The sequence below is a fragment of the Somniosus microcephalus genome, chromosome 4, assembly GCF_052327205.1.
Source record: "Somniosus microcephalus isolate GS21.2 chromosome 4, FLI_Smic_1.0, whole genome shotgun sequence".
Taxonomy (NCBI): Eukaryota; Metazoa; Chordata; class Chondrichthyes; order Squaliformes; family Somniosidae; genus Somniosus; species Somniosus microcephalus.
In genome coordinates this window covers 178969020-178983050 of record NC_140990.1, presented here as the reverse complement: position 1 = coordinate 178983050, position 14031 = coordinate 178969020, and the positions used below count along the sequence as shown (strand labels likewise).

Here is a 14031-nt window from a genome sequence, read left to right as displayed (position 1 = left end):
AGGTGCTGTTCCTCGAGTTTATGGTGAGCTTCCATGGAACAATGCAAGAGGCCGAGGACGGTGAGGTCCGAGTGGGAATGGGGCGGTGAATTAAAATGACAGGCGACCGGAAGCTCGGGGTCACCCTTACGGACTGAACGGAGGTGTTCCGCAAAGCGGTCACCCAATCTGCGTTTGGTCTCCCCAATGTAGAGGAGACCACATCGTGAGCAGCGAATACAGTATACTAAATTGCAAGAAGTACAAGTAAATCACTGTTTCACCTGGAAGGGGTGTTTGGGGCCCTGGACAGTGGGAAGGGGAGAGGTATAAGGGCAGGTGTTGCATCTCCTGTGCTTGCACGGGAAGGTGCCAGGCGAAGGGGAAGAGGTGCTGGGAGTGATAGAGGAGTGGACTAGGGCGTCTCGGAGGGAGCGGTCCCTACGGAATGCTTCAAAAGTACTTCATTGGCTGCGAAGCGCTTTGGGACGTCCTGAGGTCGTGAAAGGCGCTATGGAAATGCAAGTTCCTTCTTGAAGTAGAGTGTTCCATGCTGCAGCTTTGTTCCGATGTGAAATTTAAGGGTTAAAAACATTAACTGAGAAAATGGGAGATAGAGCAAATGTTTGCACGCTGTGCTGGTAAACATTAACACTTCAGATTTCGCAGATTCTGTAAATGATAGTATCTCAACCGAAATGTGTTCCCTGGATGATATTTAAACGCCGAGGGCTGAAGCCAGATTCCGTTCCTGAATCTTCCCCAGTGGCTTGAAGTGACTTCGCAGGATGGCCCTGCCTTACCAGTGTGTTGGCCAGCTGGGATGTCTACTGCTTTGCTTGCAGTGCTTCTGGAGCCCAGCTGAGAGCGGGAAGCTGCTGGTTATTCCTGTCGACGGGAGCCACTGGCTGAGCATACAAGTTGTTCTGGAGGAGCTCCATGGAAGGGGACATGATATCGTCGTTGCCTTTCCTGAAAACAGCTTGACGATTAAGCCGTCCCCTCACTACAGCAGCAAGACTTACCCCATTCCCTTCAGCAAGGACGAAGTGGAGCAGATATACAAAAGTCTAGTTGAGATGGCTTTTTATGAGGGAACTTTTTACGAAAAGGTGAGTAAAAGCTTGGAACATGTGAATAAATTCAGGCAGTTCGTGCTGACTATCTGCGAGGATCTATTGTACAACACAGAGCTGATGCAGGAGCTGGTCGACAGAAGATTTGACGCTTTACTCACTGACCCTTTCAGCCCTTGCGGTGCTATTATTGCTGAGTATCTCTCGCTGCCCACTGTGAATCTGCTGCGAGGAATTCCTTGTGGTTTGGATTATTTAGCCACTCAGTGCCCTAGGCCACTCTCGTACGTGCCAAGGTTTTTCACAGGGAACACCGATCGAATGACCTTCCTCCAAAGGACAAAAAACGTGCTGGCCAGTTTATCGGAGCCATTGCTGTGCCATTTTATATATTCACCTTTTGAAGAGCTGGCCACCAAGTTCCTTCAGAGAGAGGTGACACTGGTCCAACTGCTGAGTCGTGCTTCCATCTGGTTACTGCGGTTTGACTTCATATTTGAGTATCCGAGACCTCTGATGCCAAATATGATCCTAGTTGGAGGCATCAACTGCAAGGAGAGAAAACCTTTACCTCAGGTAGGAACAGCACTGGTGGAAAGGGAATGAGCGAATATGCCTTAACATAACAAATGCAAGGATAGGGATGTTAAATGTCAAATACACACTTCATTGGAACTAGAAATGCATGTAATTTGATATCATTATCTAATTATTTGAGTTTTTAGGTCATTTGAATAGCCATCTATTTAATTTGATAAATTTATCAGTGGTATTTTAATATCCAAACTTGTGCATGTACTTTTGGAATTTATATATGTACTGAAGTATGCTGATCCAATTCTCATTGTGCTCTTATAGCACTCCTTCACACCAAGAACATTACCAAAGTTTCTCCACCACCATCTTCGGCAGCACCTCCCAAACCCGCGACCTCTACCAACTAGAAGGACAAGGGCAGTAGGTGCATGGGAGCACCACCACCTCCAAGCTCCCCTCCAAGTCACACACACCATCCTCACGAAGTCATATATCGCCGTTCTTTCATCATCGCTGGATCGAAATCCTGGAACTCCCTCCCTAATGGCATTGTGGGAGTACCTTCACCACACAGACTGCAGCGGTTCAAGAAGGCGGCTCACCACCACCATCTCAAGGGCAATTAGAGATGGGCAATAAATGCTGGCCTTGCCAGCGATGCCCACATCCTATGAACGAATATAAAAAATTGTACTTAATGAGACTTTGGGTGTTGACATAATATCTTACATTAAAGTAGATTGAGAGTAACTTGGGTCTCTTTATTCATTCTGGGAATTTGGGTGTGACTGGCAAGGCCAGCATTTATTGCCCATCCCTAATTGCCCTTGAGGAAGTGGTGGTGAGCCGCCTTCTTGAACCGCTGCAGTCCGTGTGGTGAAGGTACTCCCACAGTGCCGTTAGGGAGGGAGTTCTAGGATTTTGACCCAGCGACAATGAAAGAACAGCGATATATGACTACGTGAGGATGGTGTGTGTGACTTGGAGGGGAACTTGGAGGTGATGGTGTTCCCATGCGCCTGCTGCCCTTGTCCTTCTAGGTGGTAGAAGTCGCGGGTTTGGGAGGTGCTGCCGAAGAAGCCTTGGCGAGTTGCTGCAGTGCATCTTGTAGATGGTGCACACTGCAGCCACGATGCGCCGGTGGTGGAGGGAGTGAATGTTTAAGGTGGCCCTACCTTTGCTTACCATTATCATAGAGGAGGAGGAGGAATGGGAGAACAAGAAACAAGAGGCCTGGAGAGTGAAGCATCAACAGCACAGTCAGCACCCCAAAATTAGGCTTGCCAGCTCTGGTTGGACGTACTCCAGGAGATTTCATCACTTGTCCTCCCGCCTCTTACCGGTCCACCCCCAGTCTCCTGCTATTGGTCCTCCGCCTTTCCACACCAATTGAGAAACAAACAGACTGTTCCTTAACCAATTAGATGGTTCTTCACTGATAAATAATAAACAAAGGCATTTAAAAAAATGAAAAAGGCACAGCTTTTTTTAATGCCCTTATGATTTTTTTCCCGTGTTGCTTGCAGCAGTGTCTTTAATTCCTGGAGACTCCAGGACAATCCTGGAGGGTTGGCAACCCTGCCACTCATGCCAATACCTGACTCGGAGAGCGCATAGGTCTCAACTGACATTCTAGGCCTATACAAAGGAGCCCTTTGGCTGACTCACCAGTCCGTGGCTGCCGGTCTCTCCAGAGAGGTGGCAGCATCCTTCACCTACTCAGAGTCTCCATGCTCCCTAAAACCTCTTTCCCACATCTGGAGAGCTCACCTGGTCTTCAGGCATTCACTTATCATGGTGGAATGTGTTCACGCTGGTACCCGGTTGAGGAGAGTCGGGTAACTCTGACTCTGCTTGAAGGTGGCCTGAAGGTGGGTGCTCTCCCAGGGGAAAAGGGAGGTGTGAGGCTCTGGCTTTCCATTACTTCCTCATCTGGCAGCTCAATGGGGACAAGCTGTACAACAAAGCCAGGGTCTGTGATCTCCAGCTCCTCCAGAAGCTGCTCCCCATCCCTCTCAACCCATCCCTCCCATTGCCATCTTCTTCATCTCCTCTTCCTCCTCCTCCTCATCCCCTTCTACTTGCACAGCGACTGCCATCCGATGCCTTGAATGATCTGTGGGAAATAATAAACATATGGTTAGAATAGTTGCCTTTGCCAGTGCTGAGATGCCGCATGGTGGTGGGGTGGGGGAGAAAAGTAGGGGTAGATGGGGCCCTGCTCTAGAGCATCAAAAGGTAGCAAGTGGACAGGTACTCACCTGGTTTTGGACACTCCCTGCCCCCTACCACCATGGCCACAGCTCCACTGCCACCTTCTCATGGGCTCAGAGGGTGCAGGGTTGTGACCCCTGCTCTTTGCCCTCTCGGGAGATGTGCACCATGTTGCCCTGCAAAGAAAAAAAGAGAGAAAAGTTAGGCTTGCAGTCGTTTGAGTGTGTGGAACGATCGAAAAGGCAACTGGTCTGCACCTTTCCAGGGATTTCGCTGCAAGATAATTTAGTTCCACCTCATAGCCTTGAGTGTGGGACCCACAGTGAGCGAAGAAGAAAGGGAGAGCATGATAAGTGTCTTACCTTCCCTGCTCTGGTCAGGTCATTGAATTTCATGCAGCACTGTGCCGCCACCCTGAGGACTATGGATGTGGCACTCAATGCCTCTGCCACCTCTGTCCACGCCCGCCTCCTGACTGTACGTGAGGGTTGGGATGTGGAGGATCTGAGGATCTGGTCACCTCTTCCCTCTATTTCATCCAGGAGGGCCTTCAGGTCACCCTCTGCGAAGTTGAAGGCCCACTTCCTGGCAGCTTCTCCTGTCAATCGGTAGGCATTCGAGACTGAGTGATTTAAATTAATTAATGAAAAACTTTATGATAGAGAGCTGGCTGACATTTACCTTGCACTCCCCAGCCTCACTCTGAAGGAAATTATTTTCACCCCACCAGTGCTTCGCCCTAACACCGGGACGCCCCATTGGTTATGGTCCAGTTGCGCTCATACCACGCTGGCCACTTATGCCAAGTTACACCCATTTTTACATTCTGCTGTATGCTAGGAAATTTGAGCATAACTTGGCATCAGCAGAATGGCGCAGGAATGCGCGTAATTTCAGGGTCAACGTCCAGGTTATGCCATTATATTATCACCTCCTCAAGGATGTTGTCAATAGCAGATCCTATGAATTACTGGCTCATCATTGGCCATCTTGGTATCAACAAGGTTTCCTGAATCAACCATAAATAATTAACATAATTAGACCTAATTACCATGGAACAGATGTTTCATTCAGTCATATTTAAATATTCAAAATGACTTCTCGGTTCCGTTTTTATTCCGCAGGACTTAGAAGAATTTATGAACAGTTCTGGAGAACATGGGGCTGTGATCTTCTCCTTAGGGTCAATGGTTTCAGACATGCCAATCGCAACAGCCAATCGGATTGCAGAAGCATTGGGTCAAATTCCTCAGAAGGTGATTACAGATAGAGGCAGTCTGTTGTGTGATCAACACTTGAACAACAAATTTATGCTGCTAATTGCAGTTTAGTAGTGTTAGGTATCTATTCATTGTGGTTTCACATAAGCTTCACGTGTTAAAGCTCTTCCAACTCATTCAGAGTCACTGCTGCTTTGTAATATATGGACCACAAGGATTGGGCAATATGTCATGTGGTTAACTTGGGTTCCATAACTGTCAGGACTTGAGAGAGGTCTGGAAGAAATATCATAACTTGGGGAGAGAGAGCATCAAGGTAAGGAAAGATCATAGAATCATAGGCCTAGAAATTCAGTATCGCCACGTTTGGGGCGCTATAGTCGAGCATGCGCTAAATTTAGCGCCCGGCGCAAATTATCGCCACCTTCAGCGAAATTGAGTTGCTTCGCCCCAAGAGGTTGTTGGTGCGCTAAATCAGGCGCTGCATAACTATCCTAAGGTGCTAAGCTGGAGAGGCGAGGCGCTACCACCAAGGGCGGGCGCAGCGCAGGTGCGGCCAGTTAGCGATTGCAGGCAGACACGCTGGCGCCAGTCACCTCTTAAAGGGGGAGTGTCGATTTGGCTTGCAGCCACGCCCTGCACATTGGAGCCCTGATTCTCAGCCTGGACAGACCTGCTGCGACATTGTAACGCCTACGACCATGGAGAGGGCCAGGGAGCGAGCGCAGCGGTTCAGTGAGGGGGCCCTGAAGGTTCTGGTTGGCGCAGTGGAGCGCAGGTGACCTATCCTCTTTCCGGACAGTGGCAGGAGGCCGCTGCCCAACGAATATCGAAAAGCTTGGAGGGAGGTGGCACACAGAGTGACCTCCAGCAGCATGGTACCTAGGACCCCGATGCAATGCAGGAAGAAGTTCAACGACCTCACTCGGGTTGTCAGGGTGAGTACCCTTTCCAGTATCCACTTCATCCCTGCATGTGCACCTCACTTTATGGCCAAAGGGTCCTGAAAGCCCCAATGCCCAGCCCTCATCCAACACCTATGGGCCTCTCATGAAACTCACATGCACATTCAGCAATTTACACACTGTAAGGGCTATTCCACCATGGGAGGCATTGCAGCCAAGATCAGGGCTTCACACTGTACTGAGAGCCCGTCCTTTCTCTTGCAGGGCAAGCTGGCGCACAATAGGAGGCAGCAGCAACGGACCAGGGGAGGCCTTCCTGAACTTAAAGACCTCAGCGATCTGGAGCAGCGAGTGGAACGGATTATGGCAGGCCGGCTGATTGGCCCCGTCGCCACTGGAGATGCCGACCCCGTTCTGGACAGCAATGGTAAGGTCATCACCTTTTTGACCTCTCTCCTTCCACTTGTGCCTCACATCAGCATCCTTTGCCACTATCGAACCAATGCAGTGCATTGCGGCACTCATGCCTCCCTCGCTGCCGCCCTGTCCTCACGCTAAAGCAACTCTTGTACCTCCCTGCTTTCAGATGCTGATTCGCCAGCTGAGGAGGCGGGCCCTCAAGCTGCCACTGTGAGTGATTCGGAAGGCGAGGAGGAGGAAGAGGAAGCCGGCCCATCAGTGCCACCCTCAGCCAAGGCAGCCCATGCCATAATGGGGACACGTCTTCCCTGGAGGGGAGCAGGGGGGAAGGGTCTGAGGAGGGTGAAGCTCTGGGGCCCAGCGGGCTGCAGCAACGCGGGGGGAGTAGGGAAGCGCGGCGGCCTTCTCCCCGGAGGGAGAGTGTGGCCTCCAGTCCTGCTACAGTGAGCGTAGAGGAGGTGCGGCTCCTCGCTGAAATGGGTGCCCAGGCGGAGCACAGGCACACTGAGCTCATGACTGCACTGGCAAGGATGCTTGACTCCATAGAGTCACTGGCAAGGAGTGTACAGGAATTCAGGGCAGCACAGGTCAGGAGTCTGCAGGACTTCGGTGCAGTACAGGCGGCTTCCACGCAAGTGCTTAGTCGTGCCATGCAGTCACTGGCTGGTCTGGTGCAGACACAGATCAGGGCCACACGAGCTCTAACTGCTGCCATCCTCGCTGGATCGGGCAGGATTCGCCGGGGCCCTTGCCACGCCACAGCAGGCCACCAGTCTGTGCTTCAGCAGATTGCTGTGCATGCTTCAGTGCTGCCCCGTGCGAGTGCCAGTGTCTCGTCTGACCAGGGAGTGCCTGTGCTCTGTCAGGTTGGCAGCATTCCTGCTGCCAACACTGTCACTCCTCCACTGCAGCTGCCACCTCCCGTAGGACAGACTGCTGCCGCCCATGCAGAGTTGGAGCAGTCAGCAGCCAGGCCATCCAGGCCCAGAGCTGGTCCAGGCCGTCCCCCAAGGGCATCTGCTGACTCACTATCTGACACTCAGCAGCCTTCCCCCAGCCTTGCTGCAGCCACTGGGGTCCCATTGCGGAGGAGCTGCAGGGTGGGAAGGGGCCAATCTCGCAAGCGAGGCAGATCACCCTCGCAGGCCAAAAAGTAGGAGGTATGGCAAAATGCTGTGATTTTTTTTAGTGAAGGCCAAGGATCATGGTCATTTTTGGTTAAGTCTTTTGTTCATTGTCTCCAGGTTGTAAGAGCCAGTTATGTGTCTGACTGTTATTTTGGGGGTTTCTCTGTATTTGTTTGTCATGCGGGAAGGGCACAGAGTTTGTTAAATAAATATTTGTCTTTATTCAGATTGTGCATGTTTGCTCTTTGAACTATTTGTTACCTTGACTGGCTCAGGGTTTGCAGCCCGGTTCCATTCTTGTTCTATTCAATGGCACAAGCCATTCACTCAGAGGGGGCCTAGAACCGACTTGCAATAAGCTGCTGACGGACTGCCCTTGCACTTTGTGCCTCCCTCCCGTCTTGGTGCTCCTCCTCCTCCTCTGGTGGTCCTCCAATGTGTGCTGGCAGTGGCTGAGTCCTGAGGATAGCCAGGTTGTGCAGCATGCAGCACACTACAACGAAATGGGAGACTCGCTCAGGCGAGTACTGAAGGGTTCCCCCAGAATGGTCCAGACAGCGGAACCGTTGCTTTAGCACACCAATTGTGTGCTCAATGATGTTCCTGGTCGCTTGATGGCTGTCATTGTATCGTTCTTCAGCAGGGGTGCTGGGCGCACGGAGCGGGGTCATCAGCCAGGTGCACAAAGGATAGCCCTTGTCCCCGAGAAGCCAACCTCCTGAGTGAGCCGGAGCTTCGAAAAGGTCTGCCACAGAAGTCTGGCGCAGGATGAAGGCGTCATGGCTGCTGCCTGGAAAGCGGGCATTGACAGCTAGTATCAGCTGTCTGTGGTCACACACCAACTGCACATGCAACGAATGGAACCCCTTCCGGTTGCGGTAACCCTCGTTATTCTCTAGAGGCGCCCGCAAAGCCACATGCATGCAGTCAATGGCACCCTGGACCATGGGGAAGCCTGCTATTCTTGCAAATCCCATTGCACGCTCTTGCTGCTTGTCCAGGGTCATGGGGAAGGAAATGTGCTGACGTCTCCTTTTGAAGAGGGCATTCATGACTTGGCGGATGCAGCAATGCACCGCGAACTGGGAGACATTGGCAATGTCCCCAGTAGCGGCTTGGAAGGAGCCGGTGGCATAGAAGTTGAGAGCCACTGTCACCTTCACTGCCACCAACAGAGACATCCTGCTCCTCAGCTGTGGCTGCAGATCTGTCTGAAGCAGGTGGCAGAGCTCAGTTACCACCTCCCTTCTGAATCGAAGCCTCCGAATACACTGCTCCTCAGACATGTTGAGGTATGAGAACTGCTGGCGGTATACCCTGGGAGGGTAAGGCCTCCTGTGCCGGCGCCTGTTGGCCCTCCTCTGTCTGGCCATGATTGGCACTCTCTCTCGGCGTCTCTGAGCCCTCTCAATGCAATGGAGAAACCCAACGTTTCCACCCATTGCAGCCCCCATAATATGTGGCCACTCAAGGCTATGGCACTGAAAAATCAATCCACCTGCAAAGTTCTGGGCTGAAGCCAGAAGTACCTGTGCGAGCGCTGAGTCAATGCAGAAAGCTCTCTCCCTTTGTCTCTCTGTAAATCTCTCTCTTTCTCACACAGAAGGAGTGGTCCAAAAATGGCTACCACTAAGAAGCCTGGAGGAGCCCCCTTTAAATAGCGCCCCCCCAGCCCCACAGCGACTGGGAAGCGTTCCACTCAACCAGTCGCTGGGAGCACCAGGCGGAAAGAAGGGGGGCGCCACTGAAGTTCCAGTTCGGGGCGCACCAAGGGCGTTGCACCATGAAATGACGTAAGGATGTGCGCGCGCAGCTGAGCGGGCGTTGCGGTTTTGCGCCACCGCTAAATGTCCGCTCAATTTCGCGAGAGGCGCAGGTCGCGCCGTGCCCGGGCGCTAGCCGCTTCGCGCCCCACTTATCGCTCTCTTAAGGCGCTAGCGGCTGGCGCTACCAATTGTATTTCTTCCCCATAGAACCTTACAACACAGAAGCAGCCCATTCAGCCATTGTGCCTGTGCCGGCTCTTTGAAAGAGATATCCAATTAGTCCCACTCCCCTGCTCTTTCCCCATAGACCAGCACCCTGTTTTAATATGCAGTGATCTTCTATCAATCAAATCAAATCAAATCAAATCAAATCAATTTTTATTGTCATTGTTAGTGCACAAGTGCAGTACAACGAAATATAGGCTTGCGGCTCCCGAGAGTGTACATTTGGATTAAGACATTTAAACATTCAACATACATTTGGCTTGTAGTATATTAACATAAATATGACCATAATAAAGTGCATTGGCAGATGTGCAGGCTTTAGAGTTTATTTGTGGAGTTCAGTAGGATGACAGCCCTGGGAAAGAAGCTGTTCCTAAATCTGGTCGTACGGGTGCGAATGCATCTGTAGCGTCTCCCAGATGGTAGGAGGACGAACAGACTGTGGCTGGGGTGGGTAGGGTCTTTGATGATCGACCGTGACCTCCGTAGACAGCGTTTCTGGTATATGTGCTGTATGGTCGGTAGCCGGGTGCCGGTAATGCGTTGGGCAGTTTTGACTACCCGCTGCAGGGCTTTCCGGTCATAGTAGCTACAGCTGCCATACCATACTGTGATACAGTTTGTCAGGATGCTCTCTATAGTGCAGCGGTAAAAGTTAGAGAGGATCAGGGGTGACAGATTACATCCCTTCAGCCTCCTTAAGAAATATAGGCGCTGCTGGGCCTTCTTCACCAGAGAGGAGGTGTTGAGGGACCAGGAGAGGTCTTCCGTGATGTGGACTCCGAGGAACTTAAAGCTGTCCACCCTTTCCACCACAGCCCCATTGATGTGGATGGGGGTGTGACTTCCGCCTTTGGACTTCCTGAAGTCCACAATGATTTCTTTTGTTTTCTTGGTGTTAAGGGCCAGGTTGTTATCGGCGCACCACTTCACGAGATGTTGGACCTCCTCCCTGTAGGCTGACTCATCGTTGTTGGTGATCTGGCCTACTACCGTGGTGTCATCCGCAAACTTGATGATGGTGTTGGAACCATTAACAGCTACACAGTCGTGGGTGAAGAGGGAGTAGAGGAGGGGGCTCAGCACACATCCTTGTGGGGCCCCCGTGTTCAGGGTCGGGGGGGGGGAGGTGTGGTTACCTAATTTGACAGACTGAGGTCTGTTTGTTAGGAAGTCCAGGGTCCAGTTGCAGAGGGAAGTGTTCAGGCCAAGAGTTTGGAGTTTGGTGGCCAGCTTGTTGGGGACGATAGTGTTGAATGCTGAGCTGTAGTCTATAAACAGCATTCTGATGTAGGTCTCCTTACCATCTAGGTGATTCAGTGCCGAGTGTAGAGCAGTTGTGATTGCATCCTCCGTTGATCTGTTTGCACGATCGGCAAACTGGTGTTGGTCAAGGGAGGCAGGAACACTGGCTTTGATGTGGGCTAAGACCAGTCTCTCGAAACACTTCATTATGATGGGTGTGAGTGCAATAGGTCAATAGTCGTTCAGGCACGTCACAGCCGTTTGTTTTGGCACAGGAATAATGGTAGCGGTCTTGAAGCATGTAGGGACTACTGCCTGGGCCAGTGACAGATTGAAGATGGCGGTGAAGACATCAGCCAGCTGATCAACACATTCCTTGAGTACCCGTCCAGGAATGCTATCCGGTCCAGCAGCCTTTCGTGTGTTCACTCCGCGTAGAGCGCCCCTTACAGAGTCTCAGCATGTGCTGCTGCCCTTCGAGGTTTGTTGTGGTAGAATCACCTGCTCGGCTAGTTTGTTCTCCAAGACGTGCACGTCCTACACCCTTTATGCTTTTAGGCCTCCCTCTCCTCCAGGTCCTGGTGCACTAAGGTACCCGTACCATGGGACTGAAAACACTGCAATGCTATTCACTTCGATCAGGGCTGTCTGATTGGCCTTCAGCTAACAGTGTTAGTTCAATGTCTAGCTTTGAACTCAGAACTCCATTTTCCATTATGTGCCCCTTCTGCTCAATTCTGTATCATTTTTCAGGATTGGTTTCAATCAGGCTTCAGTAATACCTAAGACATGTTTGGACTTATTTTTTGTTAACACATTTAGCATTGAGCAGGGTTTGGAGTAGCAGTAAAACAATTAAATATTGTTAATAAGAACAGATAATGCTGGAAACACTCAGCAGGTCAGGTCTTTGGAGAGTGCAACAGAGTTAACGTTTCAGGTCAATGACCTTTCATCAGAACTGGAAGATGTTCGAGCCTGGGAAAGGGGGAAGGGAAAGAACAAAAGGGTGATAGGGTGGAGGGCAGTTTTGATTAAATGACAAAAGGGACAACGGTGCAAGGCAAAAAGGGGGTGATAATGGGGCAAGTATAGAGACAAAAGATGGGTCCAAGGGAGGTATAAATGATTACAGCAGAAAGCAGAGGGGGAAGGAAGCATGCAAAATCTGGCAAAAGCGAATGTTGCGAGAAAGGCAGGTAGACCCCTGGGGTGCGGACCACCCCGCCGGCCATGTAGCGATGGGCGATTCCCACCCCAAGCTCCAGCCCACACCTCCTCCACTCCCGGTGGCTCTGGCATAGCCATCCTCCATTACCAGCACCTGCTGTCCGAGAAAATAGGAGCAGTTAGAGCTATGGTTAAGATCTAAAGTTGTTAAACTCAGTGTCAAGGCCGGAAGGCTGTAAAGTGGCCAGTAATCCTAAAATTTCACTACCGCTTTCCACTCACCTTGTTTACTCCCATTCTGCTTTTTTATTCTAATTGGCACAGAAGGAAATATGGCCCTTGCTGACTGACAGTACCTTTGTAATATTTATAAACATTATACAGATAAGTTGGTTTGTACTGTATTGCAGCCTCAAGAAACCATCTAAGAAGATTAATTTAAGTATTGATAGAGACCTGTCAAAAGCTTGCTACCCAATGAGATAGTTTTAAAGTTCACAACTGGGGGATAGTATGGATTTAGCCAAAATAATGCATTGAACTGGGTAGAGAAGGATAAGGGAAAACTGGGTAAAATAACTTGCATTTATATATGTCTTTCATGACCTCAGGATGTTCCAAAGCGCTTTACAGCTAATGAAATATTTTTGAAAAGTAGTCACTGGTGTAATGTAGAAAACGTGGCAGCGAATTTGTGCACAGCAAGCTCCCACAAACAGCAATGAGATAATGACCAGATAATCTGTTTTATTGATGTTGTTTGATGGATAAATATTGACCAGGACACCGTGGAGAACTCCCCTGCTCTTCTTCGAAATAGTGCCATGGGATCTTTTATATCCATCTGAGAGAGCAGACGGGGCCTCGGTTTAACATCTTCTCCAAATGACGGTACCTCCGACACTGCAGCACTCTCTCAGCACTGCACTGGAGTATCAGCCTAGATTTTGCACTCGGGTCCCTGGAGTGAGACTTGAACCCACAATCCTTCTGATTCAGCACAAGAGTGCTACCCACTGAGCCACGGCTGACACCTAACTATCTGAATATCTCAGTCAATAATGAGGTCGATCTGGTAACTCACCATTGGAATGTTGCCTCTTTTGTGATAGGTCCTATGGAGGCACACTGGAGAAAGACCTTCTACACTGGCACCAAATACAAAACTGGTGAAATGGCTGCCACAGAAAGATCTGCTAGGTAAGAGAGCAACATGTGCTGATAAAGTCACACCACACGTGCTACCATTTGTGGCAGGATGGGAGAACTGGTAGCAACCCCACCCAGCTAATATGCTCACTTCGCAATAGGAATATACGCCTTTATGAAAACACCTGATTGTGACAAATTGAGGGTTGCAGTAATGTTGTTAAACTAGACTGAGATTTCGCTGTTTTCTTGTGTTGCCCTCAGTGGTAGCTGCTATATTCTACAACGTTCATTCAGCTTTTTGGAGGATGAATTTTCTCACTGATTTCAGTGGTGTACACTCGACGCAGGAGATTTTTTTTTTAGCGAGGAAATTCAGGCGAAGTCCTTTCTGACACGTGCGTTTTTTAAAGGGCTTCCTCTCCCAGTTTCCTCCTTCACATGATGCCCCCACCTGGTCCCCAGGGGTCTCATTTACATCTGTCAGAGTGACAGCCAATGGCGCAGCAGCAGCAAAACTCCTGATTTCACCTTGCTGATGTACTCTGGGTGAGATGGGCAGAGATCGATGAGGCTCACCACCTCATCAAGGGTGGAAGTGAGGAACCCCTGAGCTTGAAGTGTCTGCATAGTTTATTTCTGCAGCTCAAAACACTTTCTGCATCCTTGTCTTTATCCACAAAGACCAGTATTAGCTTTTGACTGGGTCCAGCCCATCAGAAGACTGTTGGACTTCCCCACCTCCTGCCATAGGGGCATCTCAGCAGCAGGTATGGCTTTTCCTATGGATATACCACTCTATGCCATCATCATGGAGGAGGAGAACAGTGAGAATGGCATGCCCCCGCCCACTTCCCCTTCCTCCGGCTCCCACATTTTCAGTGAATCACCCACTGTCACTGACACTATCTAATTGCCCCCAGAGTGAAAGTATCTAGCCCAGGTGCTAGCGCAGAATGAAGAAACAAGTGACGCACGGTGGGGGGGGGGGGGCGGGG

At 50.4% G+C, this 14031-nt stretch overlaps 1 protein-coding gene across 2 annotated transcripts in view; it reads left to right on the top strand.

Moving 5' to 3' along the window:
* The first annotated feature begins 717 nt into the window (after window positions 1-717).
* Window positions 718-14031, top strand: part of LOC147120029 (UDP-glucuronosyltransferase 1A1-like) — a 45778-nt gene continuing 32464 nt past the window's right edge. For both annotated transcript variants that reach the window (XM_085985537.1, XM_085985536.1), the window contains exons 1-3: window positions 718-1631; window positions 4931-5062; window positions 12997-13084. In XM_085985537.1, the coding sequence (XP_085841663.1) occupies window positions 768-1631; window positions 4931-5062; window positions 12997-13084 (1084 nt within the window). In that variant the 5' untranslated portion in view covers window positions 718-767. The remainder of the gene's footprint in view (window positions 1632-4930; window positions 5063-12996; window positions 13085-14031) is intronic.